General features: G+C 47.6%; 1 protein-coding gene across 4 annotated transcripts in view; it reads right to left on the bottom strand.

Annotated features, from left to right (window-relative positions):
* Positions 1-14,734, bottom strand: part of INTS10 (integrator complex subunit 10) — a 50,693-nt gene extending 35,959 nt beyond the window's left edge. For 2 of the 4 annotated variants that reach the window (XM_048510625.1, XM_048510626.1), the window contains exons 1-7: positions 14,320-14,734; positions 13,126-13,193; positions 10,763-10,866; positions 8,288-8,427; positions 7,624-7,705; positions 3,636-3,776; positions 2,663-2,834 (exon numbers count right to left, since the gene is read on the bottom strand). In XM_048510625.1, coding sequence (XP_048366582.1) covers positions 2,663-2,834; positions 3,636-3,776; positions 7,624-7,705; positions 8,288-8,427; positions 10,763-10,866; positions 13,126-13,193; positions 14,320-14,556 — 944 coding nt within the window. In that variant the 5' untranslated portion in view covers positions 14,557-14,734. The remainder of the gene's footprint in view (positions 1-2,662; positions 2,835-3,635; positions 3,777-7,623; positions 7,706-8,287; positions 8,428-10,762; positions 10,867-13,125; positions 13,194-14,319) is intronic. The other 2 variants (XM_048510627.1, XM_048510628.1) reach the window with 2 other exon arrangements.
* Positions 14,735-19,822: the final 5,088 nt, after the last annotated feature.

The following is a 19,822-nucleotide window of genomic DNA, read 5'->3' as shown; positions in this document are numbered from 1 at the left end:
TAACCTCACCTGGAACAGCAGGAAAAATCCTTTGTTTGAGGATTTCCTTGGCCCCCAGACGTATTTTCCCTATAAAAGCCCACCCCAGACCCCAGTCAGGTGATCAATATTATCACACCACCATGGTGCTCGATAATATTGTTCCAACAGCGCTGATCATCCAGAGCCCAGCCATTAGGTCTCTATTTCCTAGACCCGTGGTGGCGAACCTTTGGCACTCCAGATGTTATGGACTACAATTCCCATCAGCCCCAATTGGCCATGCTGGAAGGGGCTGATGGGAATTGTAGTCCATAATATCTGGAGTGCCAAAGGTTCGCCACCACTGTCCTAGACAGTCACTACAAGACTGGTAAATATAATCTTCGATATCCCATCCCTTCTCTCTATATATATATCCAAAACCTGTATTTCACCTCTTAATTACATCCTAGGAAGTCTTGTATGTGTGTGTTTTCATCCCCAGAAATTGAGCCTTGGGCAAGTGAGATTTTATTTTATTCCATTTCTTATTTTCCCAATAAAATCCTTTTAAAAAGAATTTATTTTCTCTGCTGGTTTCTTATGATGAGCTGAAACCAATATACACAGGCAATGTATCGATCAAGTCACCCAACGCTCCTAAGCGACCTTGTGCTCTACAGCTAATTTCCCCAACCAAAGAGGGCTGTTGCGTCCCACCATTTTGGGTAGCAGTGGGCTGTTAGATTAGAATCTGGAGAACTGGGTTTGATTCCCCATTCCTCCACGTGAACAGCAGACTCTCATTTGGTGAACCAGGCTGGTTTACCTGCTCCTAAACATGAAGAATAGCGTGGATTTATATCCCCCCTTCTCTCCTGTAAGGAGACTCAAGGCAGCAAAGAGATTTCTTTCCCTTTCCCTTCTCTCCCCCTGGTGAGGTAAGTGGGGCTGAGAGAGTTCTAAAAAAACTATGACTAGCCCAAGGTCACCCAGTGGGAATGTAGCAGTGGGATTTCTGGTTCACCAAATCTATTGCTCATGTGGAGAAGTGAGGAATCAAATCAGGTTCTCTCCTTGCTCTTAACCACTACACCATGCTAGCTCCCCAGCCTGCCGGGGAAACTTGGGTTAGTCACAGTTCTCTCTGAACTCTCTCAGCTGCACAAGGTGTATATTGTGGGCAGAGGATGGGAAGGAGTTTGTAAGCCATTTTGAAACTCCTTACGGTGAGAAAAGCAGGGTATAAATCCAAACTCTTCTTCTTCCTCTAAATTTGCCCCACCTCACAAGGGGCGGAGAGCCACAATTTATGACCACAGCCATTGTTTCAAATGTGATCTGTAATGTTATCCATACCCTGAGTCGCCTCCCATTCCATGAGAGAGGGGCACATGTGTCTGGAAACAGTCAGTGGAATTCCAGGAGAAAGCACATCTAGAAGAGTAAAATCCTTATCTAGGCCCAACAGCCTTGGGCAAAACACTTTTTTCTGCAAATACTTTTCTCCCTTTTTTCCTGAGAATACTTTGGAAATTTGGAGACTTTTTGGAAAAAATACTCCTATGACATATTCTCTTTGGGATGAGCAAAACAGTTCTTCAGACAATATTTTACTCCAGAGACAGCATAGTGTAGTGGTTAAAACAGCAAACTCTAATCTGGAGAACCAGATTTGATTCCTCACTGTTGCGCATGAGTGGCAGACTCTAATCTGGATTCCCTATTCCTCCACATGAAGACTCCTGGGTGACCTTGGACTAGTAGCACTTCTCTCAGCTCTGTCTCAGCTCCACCTACTTGACAAGGTGTCAGTTACGGATTGGCGTGGGTTAGGTAATTGTAAACCTCTTTGAGATTTCTGACAGTAGAGGAAAGTGGGGTATAAAAACCAACTCTTCTAAAATGTGTAGCATGAAGATTTTAATGTAACACTTCAGTACTAAATAGGAATGACTTCTCTGTATTATGCAGACACAGATTACATATTTTATATGATACAGTATGCTTATTGTTTAAACAAATAATTCTGACAACAATTAATGTACTTTGTATTTGGTAAAGCACTACTATGAAAGATTTCTGTTTTGCAAACATGCCTTTCACTGTGATTGCATGAGACTGTTTCTGTACAAATGCTTCATTTGCTTGTTTATTAAATTTGTTTTCTCATTTCGACAGTTTTTCTTCCTACATCTCAAATTACAAAAGTTACAATACATGTGCCAAAGTAGTTAACAGTGCTGCAGTCTGCAGTTCTCCCTTAAGTACTAGGTTAAATACTAGGCTTGCAGAAAACTAAGGGATTTCTACTTCAAAATCATATAAATTTGCCAAATAGAAGTACTTTATATGTTAAGTTCTACATGATACATTTTGTCTTGTCAGAGCAGCAAAAAATATTTAAATTTGGGAGGGAAGTAAGTATTGCGCACAGTTCAATTCCCACCCACTCCACAATGGATTAAAACAATTATGGACTTTTTAACATCTTCAGACCCATCTGAACTGGCCAACTGGACTGTCCAATGCTGAGGAAGATGTGCGACTACATCCCAAGTCATTCTCTCCAAGATATAAACAGAATTTAAACCAGGGATGTTACTTTTTATCTGGACACTCTTTCCTTGAATGGAGAACAACCAGGTCTTAATGCAATTAAGTGATTAGACAGTGATGGTAAGAAATAATTATACCCAACCTTCTTGACATATCCATCTGCCATTCACATCTGACACCCACAACAGACAGGATTTTGAATACCCGTTCCCAGGGATCTGTAATTTGAGAGGATTTCTCAGTCAGTCCCTCTATGATATACTTCTGAGAGCTCCTCTTGCTGGGGGACAAGAGATCAGGTGTGTCCTGTGCACCTGGAAACCAAAGGAAAGAGCTGTTCATTGCCCGGCCAGGCATAATGTGGGCAAATAACCAGAGGAGGAAAATGGATGTCCTGAAGGACTCTGGGATCTGGCCAGGAAGAAAGGTACTATCCCCTCCTCTCAAAGCACATAGGCCAAGAAGCAAAATACTTCCAATACCCTGGCCAGCATTTCATAGGCACTGCCACAAAACCCAGATGGGGGTCTGCACAGACAACCTCTCCAAATGCATCCATTACTTGTTTGCTGCACCTACATGCAGAACAGCAAGAGAGCACAAAAATACAGGATGCTTCACCTTTCAGCACCCAGCACTCCTCTAGTCACACTACCCAGCCATCTCTCCCCTGCCTTTGCCTGGAAACCTTTTCCTAAATCCAATTGGGAGCAAAGCAATGGCCGAAATGAAAACTGATTGGGGGTGGGGAGATACACCTGTAAAATGCTACATACATGGCAGTTTTACATACAAGAATCCACTACTAGATGAGGAAAGCCAACTTGGCAGTAGAATCTAGACAGATGTAGCCCACTCACACCAACATTTATAAGAAATGCTGAATTTTCTTTAAGCATGGCCACATGTATTTGCAAGTTGGAATTAATCAGTTTGTAGATGTGTCACAGGAAGCTTCATTAAAGTAGGACTTCTTCAAAAATAAAAATCAGAGGCCACAATAAAATAGTAGCCAAGCAGTAAAGCAAAATACTACGTACAGTTTTGAGGGCCACCCATCAGTACAACTGCCTCTATCTAAAGTTGATTTTTGCACTTGGCTCTGATGCTTTTACCTTGATACTGGCTTTCCAGCTGTGTAGATCTTGTCACATAATTAATGTAAAATTCTGCAGCTTTATTCAAGTATTTATATAACAAGGCAGCAGGAAGCCGCACATCTGGGTTGTTAATTACTAAGGGAAGTACATCACAGACTGAAAGGGAAAAAAACAAGGATCAGATAAAGAGCTGCCCCAACATCAGACGGTACTTAGTAGAAAAAACTGTTCATGCCTGTTTGACTAAGCAAATATAGCTACTAGCATCAAACTGCTTTGATTTCCTGTCCATAACCTATTAGATGAGTAATTTTTAGAAAATTGTACTTTCAAGAGATAAGTGTCAAATACTATCTTAGGAAAAGCAAGCCTCTTCTTGTGCAGATGATGCCTCCTCTTTCAGGTAGCTATGTTACATGACTATATCACGACTTTCAGAATAAGTTTTATTCATACACAGGTGTATACAAATTTCATGCACATACACCACTAAGATTTCTCTGATCACAACTGCTCTGTTCCATGCGTATCCGATAATGTCAAAGTCCTCCTTGTCTCACAGGCCGGTTCCACATGGCCAGCTGAGCGGGGGTGCATCGGCATAGTTTATGCCGATGCACCCCCCAGGACCGTTCGCATGGACGGTCCTGCTGGGTGCGCAGCCAACAGCGCAGCCTTCACACAGGCTGCACTGTCCCCAAACGGCTCTTACATTCTCCTGGCTTCTGTCATTGTGGAGGCCAGGAGACACCCCAACCCCCCCCCCCCCCATGGCCAGAGCAACTGCTCTGGAGTCAGAGGCCAGGAGGCGTGTCCCCTCCACAACGCGACGGAAGCCAGGAGAAGGTAAGAACCGTTTGGGGGCAGCGGGGGGGGGGGGGGGGATGCCGCTTCCACCCACTGCCGTTCCACCCGCTGCCACCTCGCTCGTTTTTGCGCTGCTTGGCCAGCACAAGCACGACGCCTGTGCAAAGAGCACCTCAGGAATGGTGTTTTTACCATCCCTGGGGCGCTGTTACTGGGCTGTGCAGAAACAGCCACAGTGTAAAAGAACAGATATGGCTGGGTGCCTTTCAGCACACCTGTTTGGACAGGGACTATGGCTCAGTGGAAGAGGCAGAAGCCTCCAGAATCAATTCCTGGCATCTCCAGCTAAAATGGATCAGGTAGCAAGTAATGTGAAAGAACTCCACTTGAGACCTTGCAGAGCTGATGCCAGGCCAAGGAGACAATTCTGACTTTGAGAAATTGTCTGGTTCAGTATCAAGCAGCTTCACGTGTTTTTGTTCCCTGTGACCTTATAAACAGTTCTGTTTATCCCCACCACCACCACCACCACCACCCCCAGCAGCACTAGAAACTTCCGGAGGCCTCCCTTCCCAACAATACTGCAAACAGCATTACATCGTTCACAGTGCTGGGGATGTTGTATAGATGATGAGTAGGTTTCTTATGGCTCAGAAGGGTTTTTATTAGAAAAGCCTTCAGCAGACCCCTTCAATGAGCCCTGCAGGGCTTTGGGAAGAAGCTTTTGCCTCCGTGTGTTTCGGGGCTTGATCAGAAAACTGTAACAAACATCCGAAAACTACCAAGCTGGCTGGCAAGAATGTCATCAAAAACTGGCTATTTTCAGTTGTGAACTATTTCTTGCTTTCTGCTCTATCTGGCCTTGTGTTGCTTCCTCCTTGTGACACATTTCCACAAAGGTGCATGGATATTTCCTGAGAACCTCAGCTTTCATCTAAATAACAAGCAAAAGCTGCAATTCAATTACGTTATGCAAATATGGGGAAACTGTGCTTTGTTTTGTAAGACTATGCAAAAGGGGAAGGTACACAACCAAAGTGAAAAGAAGAAAATTTGTACTAACCAGGCTACAATAATTACTTCAAAAATGTTGTCTCCCACTGGAGTAGCAATTTACTTATAAGTAACTAAAATAATTTTACAACACAATAACAAGATGTTTTGAAAAAATTATTACATCTCTCCCATTGGAGTAATGAAAAAAAACTTTTTGTATACAGTTTAAAACAGCACAGCAGTATAATCTTAACACAACAATAACACTAGCCAGATTCTATGTATTAGGTTGCTTCTGTCTTGTGTTTAAGGACATTTCGAGAAGCATAAGAAAAAACTAACTGCAGAGCGCGCTCCTCCTTGATTATCAGCACTATTATACTTTTGAAAAACACTGACCTGCCTTTAACAGCCTTGAAGTATAACGAGGCCAGTTACTTACCTAGAATTTTGGTTACTTATAAGTAAATTGCTACTCCAATGGGAGACAAAATTTTTGAAGTAATTATTGTAGCCTGGTTGGTACAAGTTTTCTTCTTTCCACTCACCTCGTATTCTAAGACAGCACAAACAGTCAAGCTGGTTTTTCTGGTTTTTTTCTTCTTCTTTTTAATGCAACCAGCCCTGAGCATAAACTGAAAGTGGACCGAACAATGTTTTCCTTCAATGTCTCCAGAAGCCGTTATTAAAAGTCATATGCCTATCTGGACAGAAAACTTTTAAACAAGGAATACAGCATGAATACAGTTCCTGGTTGCAAGTCTGTCCTGAATAACGGTGCAGCTGCCATTTTTTAAAGGCAGAAAAATTCTCCCAGTAACTATATTTATATTTTTTATCAAGTTCAATTTACTGGGTGTTCCCAGTGACCTCGTCCCAAAGGAGAAACCCTGCTCAAGCACTGAACGCGCAGCAGCTCTCTGATGAGGACGGCTGCCGGCCTCCAGGTGGGTCTTGGAGACCCCCAGACAAGAGGAATCAGCTCCGCTGGCAAAAAGCCCTGCCTACGGCCCCACCCCCAACCCCCCAGGTATTTCCCAGCCCAGAACTGGCCACCCTGCAGATGAGTCATAATCAGGAACTAGGAAGTGCAAGGCAAGTAAGTCCTTAAGAAAGAATTTTAGCTGAAAACAGGCCTGCTTTTATTTCGTATGGGAAATCAAGACACAATAAAGCAGTGCTGCTGCTTCTGTTACACATTTTGCAACACTGTACATCATATAAAATTCTTTTTTAATGAAAAATGGCAATAAATTAACTGAAAGCAGACAAGTCTGCAATTCACACAACCATACAACTCACTGGCGTAATGCCCATTGGGCAAGGTGGGCAGCTGCCCAGGGCATCACCTTGTGGGGGGGCATCAAAATGCTGGGTTCGTTTTGGGGTATTTTAGTGGTTTTCCATTTGTGGCCTGCCGGGGGCGCAGTTTTTAGGCTAGCCCCCTGAACCAAACTGCACCAAACTTGGGGGGTATCATTAGGGCAGTCTCCTGATGAGACCCTGAAAGTTTTGAGACTGTGCCTTCAGAAATGTGCCCCCCCCCCCCCACAGCCTGCAACCCCCATTGACAGCAATGCAGAAAACTCAATGCAGAACAAAGATTCTTGGGCACATTTCTAGGATGTTCCTGCAGGGGGTGCATTTTTGGATGTATCGGCACCAAAATTTCAGGGTATCATCTGGAGATAATGGCACCCCCCAAGTTTGGTGCAGTTTGGTTCAGGGGGGCCAAAGTTATGGACCCTCAAAACTGTAGCCCCCATCTCCTATTAGCTCCCATTGGAAACAATGGGGGATGGGGCACCCCCTTTGGGAGTCCATAACTTTGGACTCCTTGAACCAAACCTTACCAAACTTGGGGAGTAGCATAAGGACAGTCTCCTGATGATATGCTGAAATTTTGGTGCTGATATGTCTACATCTGTGCCCCCTGCAGGCACCAATGTCCTGGTGCAAAAAAAATTTGGTCATGGTGGAGTGGCCGCCCATGGGGGGGGGGCGCATCCCACTCAGGATTTGCCCAGGGCTGCCTCGTTACGCCCCTGATACAACTCTATACAATATGGAACAATAACAGCTATTCAAACAAGGGTAACTCCATCCAGGGTTTCATAAACATACAGGTCACTAAAACGTCCCTTTGCAGGCTTCCATGTATTAAACAGAACCATGTATCCAATAAGATGTATATTCTTACCAAACAACTTCCTGTAACAATTAACTGGTGATTCTTGGTCTTCAATATTTTCTGCTTCTAATAAACTTTCACCAAGGCCCACCTGTGCAAAATGAAAAAAACAAAGTATCTGTTGATCATTTTCAGAGTGGTGCAGAGTGCGACACAGCTGGGCAGACTCAAATCCCAATTATGCCCTGAAGTTCTCGCAGCCTGACCTACCTCTCAGGGCTGTTATGAGGGCAAACGGCAGGCAGGCAGGCTTCTTTAAGATGCCTTTCAGAAAACATCACCCAACTGAACCCAGAAAGCGAACAGCCTCCTGAACTTGTTCTCAGCCCTCTTAAACCACCTCAACCACCAGCAGTCTGCAATAAAACTGCCAAAAATATTGACATTTTAAAAATGCTCATAAATGAAAAGTTAGACAGTTCAGTGTCTTCAGATGAATCCACAAAACTATTAAAATAGTAATATTTCAGTGCAGTGGGGGGATGAACAGCTTTTCCTCTATACAACGGCTTGTCTGACCTAATTCATTTCAAAGGAGGAACAGTCCAGTGGTCCCTCCTGCTGGCTTTAAGGCCTGGCCAGCCAACTCAGCTGCACGACTGCAGGAGAGCGAGCGTGACAGAGGGACTGAGCTGGCAACGCTGCAGGACAAGCCCACCGCCTCCGGTCTCACCCCGTGCTGAACCACCGACTCAGGAAAACGTCGCAAAAGCAGCAGCAGCATTTCTGCCCGTTCGAGCGTATTAAAGCACTGCTCTGTGGCCTTCAGTAACATTTCACACTGGATCCGGCCAGGAAGAGTCTCAAATAAATCTATGAGGGAAAGATAACAATGAATCAAGCTACCTTACGAACAGGCAGGGAAATCTGAGCAGGCAGCAACTCCTAATTCTGTACACTTCCTAAAACTTCTTTTCCCTTAACATCAGCAAGTCTGCATTTGGGGATTAATGAACATTACAGCTGTATGTTGCTTTTCAGAGAGACCCTGGGTTCTTCCGGAAACTTCATGTACACTTGATTAAGCTCAGAGCCAAACACTGCAGACCTGCCAGTCAGGGCACAGCACGCTGTCAGTCAAGAGCCAGCTGATCTCCACCCCTGAAGTGAGGCCTGCACCTCAAGCAACATCACCGCTCGCCTGTTCCTTGGCAGTGGCGGCTTCAAGGTGGGAAACACCCACCAGCCACAAGCCCCAGGGAGCAGCTCCGGCTTGACAAAATCTGATGTAGATTTTTAAACTGCTCCTAATATTTCCATTTTCAGAATTTCCACAAATTCTTAAACATCTTGACATGGTCAAGCACCCTGCTGACCTCTGAGCTTCTGTTCCCTGCATTACAAGGGGCTGACCATGAAAAATATTTAGAAATTTCTATTGGTACATAATGGCAATGCTGAATAATCATCATAAACTGCTACACTGCTGAACCCCTGCTTCAAACACCGCTGTATTGGAAAGGCAGACTAGCATCTATCAGGAGCAGAACCTTTTCAGGGATTGCCCCAGAATCCCCTTTCACAACTGGTCCATTCATTTGGTCCTCTTCTGAAAAAAGACTGGAACATAACCTATTCATTCTCTTGGTTTACTATGCATACTTTGATATTTGTTGTGTAGAGATCCAAGTTTTCTGCTAGTGAAAGAGTTTTCTGTTGATAACCAAAAAAGGTGATGGTGCGGCTCGTAAGATGTGCATATACCAAAACCATGCGGGGTGCGGGGTGTAATAAGGAGGTGGCTTGGAGAAGGCTGAATAAAAAGGCTGACTGGATCTAACCCAGTGTGGCTTCTGCTTGAAGAACTATTAAGAACATAAGAACAAGCCTGCTGGATCAGACCACAGTCCATCTAGTCCAGCTCTCTGCTACTCGCAGTGGCCCACCAGGTGCCTTTGGGAGCTCACCTGCAGGATGTGAAAGCAAGGGCCTTCTGCAGCTGCTGCTCCTGAGCACCTGGTCTGCTAAGGCATTTGCAATCTGAGATCAAGGAGGATCAAGATTGGTAGCCATAGATCAACTTCTCCTCCATAAATCTGTCCAAACCCTTTTTAAAGCTATCCAGGTTAGTGGCCATCACCACCTCCCATGGCAGCAAATTCCAAACACCAATCACACGTTGCGTGAAGAAGTGTTTCCTTTTATTAGTCCTAATTCTTCCCCCCAGCATTTTCAATGGATGCCCCCTGGTTCTAGTATTGTGAGAAAGAGAGAAAAATTTCTCTGTCAACATTTTCTACCCCATGCATAATTTTATAGACTTCAATCATATCCCCCCTCAGACGCCTCCTCTCCAAACTAAAGAGTCCCAAACGCTGCAGCCTCTCCTCAAAAGGAAGGTGCTCCAATCCTTCAATCATCCTTGTTGCCCTTCTCTGCACTTTTTGTATCTGTTCAATATCCTTTTTGAGATGTTGCGACCAGAACTGAACACAGTACTCCAAGTGCGGTCGTACCACGGCTTTATATAAGGGCATGACAATCTTTGCAGTTTTATTATCAACTGCTTTCCTAATTATCCCCAGCCTAGAGTTTGCCTTTTTCACAGCTGCCATGCATTGAGTTGACATTCCCATGGAACGATCCACTAAGACACCCAAATCCCTTTCCTGGTCTGTGACTGATAGCACTGACACCTGTAGCATGTATGTGAAGTTTGGATTTTTTGCCCCTATGTGCATCACTTTACATTTTGCTACACTGAACTACATTTGCCATTTCTTAGCCCACTCACCTAATTTATAAAGGTCCGCTTGGAGCTCTTTGCAATCTTTTGTAGTTCTCACCACCTTACATAATTTGGTATCATCCGCAAACTACACCTACTTCCAGGTCAATTATGAATAGGTTAAAGAGAACCGGTCCCAAAACGGATCCTTGGGGGACACCACTCCTTACATCTCTCCATTGTGAGAATTTCCCATTTACACCCACCCTTTGTTTCCTGTTCCTTAACCAGTTTTTAATCCATAGCAGGACTTCCCCTCTTATTTCTTATTATTGGCATTATTCAAAACCCATATAAAACTGCTGCCACTGCTGATGCCACCCAAATCCGGCCCTTCAAAGGGGCTTCGGCAGGGGTAACTGTGACTCTGCAACAGGAAGCATTGGCCCCTGCAAGAAATGCCTAAGAGGGAATACGTACCTCTTAAAAACTGAGTCTGCTTATCCTGAGAGTCATTCCTTAAAGCGGATGTAATAAGACTTATCTCCCGCCACACCACTGGTTGATCTGGGAAATTTACAAATCTGAAATAAAGATTTGAGAGTGGGTAAGAGAGGAAGAATTGTAGTTGTAAGACCATCATCAGATCAGATCTCTTGAAACTCCAGAGTAGCTGTGCCTGCCTGGAAATGCTTTCATGGCAAAGCCTTTACCCTTCTGTCCCCCCTCTTCTGGCTGTGTCCTCCACTTGGCACACTGCTGCTCCCAATTCTCCCCTTTTTACCCAACAGCCTCCTCCAACCTTTGATCATTTTCTCACTGCCCAACAAAGCCTAAACGAAAGGGAGAAGCCATCTCGGTGGCCCTGGCACACAGCAGAGCTGGCCACAAAAGGGTGGTTTCCGGGGCTTTTCAGCACCCCAGTGATTCCAGCCGTGAAAGCCTTTGACAATACATTTAACTTCCTTGTGCTGCATGGTATTATACCCTTTGAAAAGGGAGGTCACAAACAGGAGTCGTTGCCAGACCCCTCCCATCACTCCTCTGCTCCGCTTCCAGAGCCCTCTCAGCTAGCAGCAGGCGGGGGCAATAAACGACACGCTGCCTCCGACTGAGTCAGACCACCAGTCCTGCAAGTCCTTCATCAACCAGAAACTGGGCCTGGGACCATCTGCCAAGCAAGCGCCACACCAAGCAAGCGCCACAGCCCTTCCTCCACTGATCGTTATTCCTCATGCGAGAAAGTGTTTTCTTGTCTGACCTGGAACCAGGCTGACCTGGAACCAGTGGCTGTTGTTGGTGGGTAGGGGGGACGTTGGCCGGCGGCTGGGACACCAGCTGGATTGGCGGTTGTTGTACTGGGACCAGACAAGAACCAGTTTCTTGTCTGACCTGGAACCCCATTCAACATAAAGGACAAAGGGCAGTCCTATGCTCTTAGGCAGAAGCAAATCAGCCTGCTTCCGCTGCCACAAATAGTGCCGATTCTCTGTTCACATCAGAGAATCATATTTAAGCACCACACTATAAATGACCTTTTAAAAAAGATCATTTCTGTCGCCCCAGATGGCTATTGGCAAGCCTCCTCTTTTTGTAAAGTTACGCCCACAGAACACAGAATGGCAGGCGCAAACTTTACAAAAAAGGAAGTCTTGCTAATCGCCGTTCACATTGCCAGGCATCGGCTCCTCGCTCGGGGGGCCCTGCCTGTGTCTTCGCCCACACCTCTTGCGCCTTGAAGTCCCACATGTCCTGGTCCACCGGCTGAGTGAGCCAAGTAGAATTGCTCTGTCCAGAATCCCACTGCTTTGTCCGAGGCATCAACATGAATAACAAAAGGTTTAGAGCCCCCCCCCCCAGTACAACAACCGCCAATCCAGCTGGTGTCCCAGCCGCCGGCCAACATCCCCCCTACCCACCAACAACAGCCACTCTGACAGCCTCCGGGACCTCCTCTGCCCGCACAGGGCCTTGCTCCAACACTTGAACAGAGGAGGCGGAAACTAAGGGTCCGCTTCAACGGCTTGCCCTACTGCCCAACAACTTGCCCAGCTTCCAGGTACAGGTGGAGACCCACATGCAGAAGCATGGGGAGGGACTACGAAGACAAGGTCGAGCAGATGCATGATGTGAGTGCCCTCGTGGAAGGTGAAGCAGTGGCTCGGTACGTGGGGATGTATAAAGGGCGCGCGGCAGAGCTACTGTCCTTCCCTCAGTTCATGCTAGCTCTGCGAAGGTGTTTTGAGGACTCAGGTTTTTTCAGAATCGTCTTAATGTCAGACTCCGGGTCTGAAAATAATAGAAGCTGTAGATTTGATCTGTAGTCTTTATTTGGCACCTGAAGGTAAGCATCAGCAAAGACAATTCTGGAGAACCCACGCAAACACTCTGCCTATCTCCCCTACAGCTTCCTGCCCTCTTTAGCCCAACAGCTCTACTCTACCTCTAGAACAAAGCACAGAAACGCTGGGAACAGTTCACACTTGATAAGCAGCCACAGACAGTGGGAGCCCAACAACCGGACACCTGCAGAGAAGAAAGCCTCACAGTCCCCTTGCAAACGCCCGCCCAGGCCTGACATTTATGAGTGATCTTTTTTTTACAGGCCAGTCTTGAACCATGCAGGCAATGATGGTTTTGACAGAAGCTGACGTGGACAGAGGGAGGCAGCAGGCACTACCTTTCTCCCTTTTCTTTTGAAAAGCCATCTTGGGAAACCTTGGAGGCTCATTTTTTACCACCAGAGATTAGGAACAGAGTAAAACTAGCCTGGTTTTCCAGCAGAATTTTAGTCCCTGATTGGAATTTTTTTCTTAATTCGAAGATTTAAAAATATATCTTACATGTCATACAACAACCTGCCCGCCGACGATGTCCGTTCTGCATTCCTCTCGATAGTATACATCTCATACTAAGAAACAGAAGAGCAGGTTGTAAGTCATGCAAAGAAGCATCTATCCTCCCCTGCATTCCCTCGTGTCAGCAGCCATCTTGGGAAGGGGAAGCAGCAGAAGGGAGGAAAAGAGGAATGTTGCAAGCTGCTGCTAAGCAAAGAACGTGTCAGTGAAGCTCATTACAAGTTTGGTCTGCCAAGTCCCAGTTTGGGATCTCCTGCAGCCTGGGACGGGGAGGGGCTGGGGAGAAGCTGTCAGTCAGCTCTCTGCCCTGAGGAATTTAGAGCGAGGGGGCGACACTCTCGGGGCAGTGGCAAGGGCAGAGAGGGGGAGGACCTTCTGCAACAGCCAGCTGCGACCCGGCTTTGCTGCACTCAGCGCAACAATCCACGCAGGACAGCACAGGCGCCATGACTGAGCCCTAAAGCCCCTCCTCACCCCCCCCCCCACAGACACACAACCTTCCCAGCCTGACCTCCCACCGCGAGGGCTGCAAGCCAAGGGGGCACCAGCTGCTTCGACCCCACCGGGTCACGAGAGGCGGCCACTGCCAGGAAGGGAGCAGCGAGGGATGGGTGGTGCGGGGGGGGTCGGTGGCAGAGGAGCACCAGCTGCAGCCCTTTCCCAGCAGCCCCCCCCCCGCCCTCCTCTGAGGAGACAGCGGAGCAACAGGGGCGGCGCTCTGGCGACGGTCGCAGGAGGCCCCCGCTGCTTCCCAACCGAGCTGACACGCCCCCTCCCCCCCGCCCCCCCCCCGCACCTGTGAGAGGAGGGCGAGGAGGACAGCCGGGGCCGCGCGCCAGGCAGGAGCCCGAGGGGTGGCCGCTCCCACCCCAGGGCCGGCTGCGGGACCTCCCGGGCGGCTCAGCGAGAGCGCCAAGAGGAGGGTTCCGCCCTCGGCCCGCCCCCCGCCGCCTCTTATCTCCCCTCCACGCGCCGCCCTGGCCAGCCCCTCCTCTCGGGAAAATGAGGGAAGGGGCGGGGGGGACGCGGCTCCGGAGGGCGTGGGCGGGGCCTTCGCGCCTGGACCACGCCCCCGCCCCAGGGGCCCTGCTGCCGAGGAGGGGAAGAGGGCGGGGCTTTCCACGACGGGGGAGGCGCCGCCGCCGCCGCCGCTCCCTCCTCCCCCCCCCCCGCGCCCACCTGGATGTTGAAGTCGGCCGGGTAGAGGCTCCGCGCGGTGATGAGCCAGGCCTTGGCGGCCCAGAGGTCCTCGGGCACCAGCTCCCGCGCCCGCTGCACCAGGAACTCGCAGTCCCCCTGCGCCGACATCTCGCCCACGCCGCCGCCCGCCGCCGCCGCGCATGCGTGAAGGACGCGCTGCAACCGGCAGGGGCGGTGCTTGCGCAAGGTCGGAGGGCGGGTCGCCGGAGCCGCCATTTTGGTTGAGGGGCCCGCGGGGTGGGCGCTGAGGCGGGGCAGCGAGGAGAGGCCCCTCACTCGAGGTCCCCCCCCCCGCACTGCCGTTTGCCTGGCACGGGCGGGGGGGCTTCGGCTCGGCGCCTCCGCATGGCCGGGGAGCGGACGACGGAGCCCCCACCCCCGCGGGCCTGGCCGGAGGAAGAGGGCGGGGCGGCGCCTGCGCCTGGCGCGGTGCTCTAGAGGAGGGGAGACCATCCTCGCGTCAGCCCCGCCGGGACCCCGTCGCGCCTCTCCGCTGCTTTCTCCCCACCCCCATGTCACACACCCTGCCTGAGCTCCCCTCTGGGTCCACAGCACCCACCCCCACCCCACACCCACACCCACACCATCTCTCTCTGAAAAACCCATCCCACGCTGCAGTTTCCCTTTTGATACCCTTGACCTCTGCACCTTCACCCAGACTGGTCTAATATCAACACACCGCAAATGAAATGTGTTGGCAGTTTGTCGTTAGGGGGGAGAGAAAGGGGATTGTTAGCCCCTTTGAGTATCCTACACGAGAGGAAGGGCGGGGGGGGGTATAAATCCAAATCTTCTTCAGTTTGGTGGTGGCTGCTGGTGGGCCAGCTGCAGAAGACTCCCATCTGCAGGGGCAGCAGAGCACCAGGCAGGCCTCTACTCTGCCCTGGCCCCTGTGTCAGCTGGCGACAAAAGCGCACAGGCATCAAAGCAGCCATGGAGTCACACAAAAATCTAGTGATTGCAGGAAGTAGAAACAGCGCCATTCTCTCCCTAATATTGACCAACAGGCAAGAGATTGTAGATGTGGTGGAGACCATAGACATAGACAAGCCTTTATTGGCATTCCAAAATACAATAAAACAATTGTCCATAAAAAACAGATAGATACAGCAGCCATTCAGAGTCTTATCAATAGTTTAGTCCAAATGGACTCATCAAAAGTGCCATTCCTATACACCTCTCCACAGACCAGACTGAAAACCCACCAACAGAGCCCAGGCATCACAACAGCATACAGTATCAACACTCCACTATAAAACACAGAGTTTGTTAAGAGTGGCACCTAACACAGAACAAGGGATAGGGGGCAAGGAAATGGGCAAACAATTGATTTGACTCCCATAGGTGGCCACAGCCTTCAGTTGTCATTCCATCTGGCAATCAATAACAAAACTACGGCATCTCTCAATGAATCACCCACAGGTTATTTGACTTTGGGTGACCGTGAACCCAAAGGTTGCTGGCAGAGGTAGGCACTGTATAACAGTAGCAAATAGTTAATGTGAGCAACATTGTTGTTGTTATGATGATAGCAATCTAATGCTTAATATCCATCTAGCATTGCGTCTATAATCTTTAAAAGATATTTTGCTACACTTTCACAAAAGTAAGGATCAAGATTATCTAAGATTAAAGGAATCCTAAGAGCATCAGTTAAATGATTGTATGGGAGTGAAGCAATGATGGGTTGGGTCATTCTGATCTTGGCAAATCTTGCACAATGAAACAGAGTGTGCTCCAGTGTCTCTACTTGGCCTGAATTGCATGGGCATAGCCTCTTTTGTTTATCTATGCATTGGTATCTGACTTTAAGGAGCATAGAGGGCATTAAATTGAAGCGGGCCAAGGTTATTGCTCTTCTGTGCCTTGGATTGGTAAGCCAGAAAAGGTAGTTGGCTATATGTCCTTGTTCAAAAGGGATAAGCAAATTTAGAGGAGAGCATGTTTTCCTCGCTTCAGCTATCATGTTGCAGTACTCATGTTTCAGCAGCCTGATTTTCAGGCAATTATAGGCCTCCGGTAGAGTGGAAGAGTAAAGTGACTCTAATGGGAGGCCGATAGCACTAATTTTTTCTTCCACCAACGTCATCCATCTGGGAACTACCGAATCGGAGAGCATCGAGTGGATTAAACTAGAATGATCTTGTGAGAAATGGATGTGCAGCCAATATTTGATGGTTCTCAGCCAAGCCATTGTGACATGGGATATTTGCCCAAGTTCTAAGCATAGGGCTGCGTATGGGGCACAGTTGGGTACACCCATGATTTTGTAAAAAAAAACGGGACTGAGATCTATTCAAGATTTTGTTCGCCGCTTCAATCCAGATAGGTGCTCCATAGAGGAGCTTGGTTCCACATTTGGCATTGAAAACTTTCAACGCTGATGGTATATATTGATGGCCCGATTCGTGGAAAAAGCGCAGAATTGCTGAAGCGCTGTTATTGGCTGCATCAAGCGCTAGTTTCCTGTGTACTGCCCAATTAAGATTGCTCGTAAGAGTAATGCCCAGATATTTAAACTGTTTGACTTGCTCTATAGGTTTCTTGTTGATAGTCCATACCTGTCTAGAGAATCGTCTGTAGAACACCAATATTTTAGATTTCTCATAATTGATTTCCAATTCATTTGACTTGCAGTATTCCGCACAGCGATTCAGAAGGCGGGTGAGGCCAACCTTTGTGCATGAAAGAAGAGCAGTGTCGTCCGCATAAAGCAGGGCAGGGACCTGTTTAGAGCACAGTTTCGGTGCGTGTCCGTTGACCTTTGAAAGAATAGGCACTAAATCGCTGAGAAAGATGTTAAACAAAATAGGGGCCAGTATGCAGCCTTGTTTGACTCCCCTAGTAGTAGGGATGCTAGATGTAAGGGGCCCATTCGGGGCAACTCTGATTTTACAGCTAGTGCCAGTGTACAATTGTTTTATTAAGAACAATAATCTAGGGTCAATGTTCAGGGCAGAGAGTTTGCTCCAGAGTAGTTCTCTTGAAACTGAGTCAAATGTGGAGACCTTAGGAGCAAGTGACTCTGTCCTCCTAGAATTCCTTTGGCGGGGGGTTGGGACTAAGGAACTTTGTAACTAGACATGTAAGTTAGATTTGAGTAGGGCAGATTTTAAGAAACTCGGTATGATGAGAGTCATTCCATGGGCAAGACTGCTGGGAGGGAAAGGAGCAAGTGAACAAGAGCTCTTGCAACCTCAAACCATCGCTGTCCCAACAAGATGGAAACATGGTAGGGCACCCAAGAAGCCAACATAGATGAACAGAGAACTCCATAATGAGCTAAGGAAGAAAATAAATGGAGCATCTGTGGGTTGCTTGGCACTGTAGGACAACCATCAGAGAGGCCAAAGCTCAAAGTGAGCTAACACTGGCCAGGAAGCCCACTATAGCAAGAAAAGCTTCTTCAGATACGTGAGGAGGAATCGCAAGATAAATGAGGCAATCAGCCCACTGTTGTGTGGAAATGGAGAAACTCACATGACAGCAGACAGGGAGAGAGCAAAAAGGGTCAGTGTCTGTTCTGCCTCAGTTTATTCCCCAGAGCATAGAACAGGCTCATCTAGTATGCAAGGCACAGTATCCGGGCAACTGGTTCACATGGACAGAAAAGTAGTTGAGAAGCATTGGCTGCAGTGGTTGAATAAAACCCCCCTGGCCAGATGGTATGGTAAGCAGCCAGGGGTGCTGGAAGAACTATCCAGAAAGCTTTCTGAGCTTTTGTCCATCCTCTCCCAGACCTCTTGGCAGGTGGGAGATGGGCCACAAGACTGAAGGAGGGCAAACATTATCCCCATTTTCAAAAAAGGGAGGAGGAATGACCCAGGAAAATGCACCCCAATTAGTCTGACCTCTGTCTCAGGGAAGCTATTGGAGCAGATTTTGAAGGGATCAATCTGCAAGCAGCTGAAGGAGAACTTGGTGATCCAGGGAAGGCAGCATGGATTTGTCCCTAGCAGGTCCTGTCAGACCAACCTTATATCCTCCTCTGACTGAGTGACGAGCTTCCTGGATCAAGGGAATGCTGTTGAAGCTGCTTACCTGGATTTCAGAAAAGCTTTTGACCAGGTTCCCTCAGATGTCCTGATGAATAGACTGGAGGGCTGGAGGCTGGAGTCTAGCATAGGGGGGAGGACAGGAAACTGGTTGGGGAGCTGCCGTCAAAGAGTAGCTGTCAGTGGCATTTCACTGGCATTTCATATTTCATTTCCATTATGTTTGTACCCCGCCCTATCCCCGAAGGGCTCAGGGCTGCTCACAACCCAGCAAAAATACATACTAGCAATACAGCAAAACACATGGTAACAATAATAAATACATACGGCTAAATAGCCTCATTTCAGATGGCGACTTAAATTACAATTACAACTTCTAACACCATAAACAGCAGTACTAACAATAAATACAATTAATCCATGCAATACCTAAAGCTTAAAATACATCAATACATACAATAAATCAATACATATAATGGATCAATAATTTAACAGTATCAGAGTAGCAATACACAACTAATAGAATTTCGTGGATACATCTCAACATTGTTAATGATGGACCAATATACACTAAACAGTATAAACTTCATGATAATACATAATCAAAATCAACAAATAGCCAGGAACAGACTGTATGAACATTTCCAAACTAACTACCCTAAACTAGACTACCCTATAGCTGCTGCAAGGAATGACCTTACTGAATTACTTAGTGCCTACACTACATTTACTAACATAAGAAGGAGACTACAGTCCCTAACTAAGAACACTAACTGATTCACTAACAATACCTAATAGCCTGTACTCCTAATAGTAGCTACACTTAAGGAGGGACAACAAAATGGCAATGTAAAAGTTCAGCACAGGAGGGCCAGCCCCTCCTCTGATAACTCCACCACCAACCTTGTCATTTTATCCGTTGTTAACCATCCGTTGGGGGTCACCACTAGCGCAATGTCCCAGAAGCAGCCCCCGGTATTCTCCACTCTGCAAAGGGGGCTGGCAAATATTCTTTGAGCAGGAGGCTCTCGAAACGTTCTTTGGGCGAAAAACTCTTGAAAAAGTTTCTCCACTCACCGCTGTAAGGAATTCCATAGAGCAGAAATAAAAGGCTTTTTTGGTTGAAAGACCGTTTATTCAGACATCTTAGAAAGCTCACGTACACGCCGGGACAGGAATGAAGTCTCCCGCCAGAACCACAGGTTATAAGCTTTTCCGTCCCATCCCCCTCCCGGTTTCCCGTTTTCCCCAGTCCCATTCTCATGGGAACGGCATTCTCATCTCTTTCTGTGAGATAAGGCCTCTACCAGAGAAATAGCCGCCGCTTCTGGCCCATCGCCCGAGTCCTGGAATTCAGTCAAGGCCAAGCGGCTGTGCTGAGAATCAACACCATTGAAACCTTTACAACCGCCGTACTCACTCCATCAGAGGGCGCTGCAATGTTACAGGGGAGTCCCTGCCACCGACTCCCCTCTCTGTCCAAGCAT

The sequence above is a fragment of the Sphaerodactylus townsendi genome, linkage group LG11 (assembly GCF_021028975.2).
Source record: "Sphaerodactylus townsendi isolate TG3544 linkage group LG11, MPM_Stown_v2.3, whole genome shotgun sequence".
Taxonomy (NCBI): Eukaryota; Metazoa; Chordata; class Lepidosauria; order Squamata; family Sphaerodactylidae; genus Sphaerodactylus; species Sphaerodactylus townsendi.
Note: the sequence above shows the minus strand (reverse complement) of the source record. Positions and strands in the feature narration are given on the sequence as shown.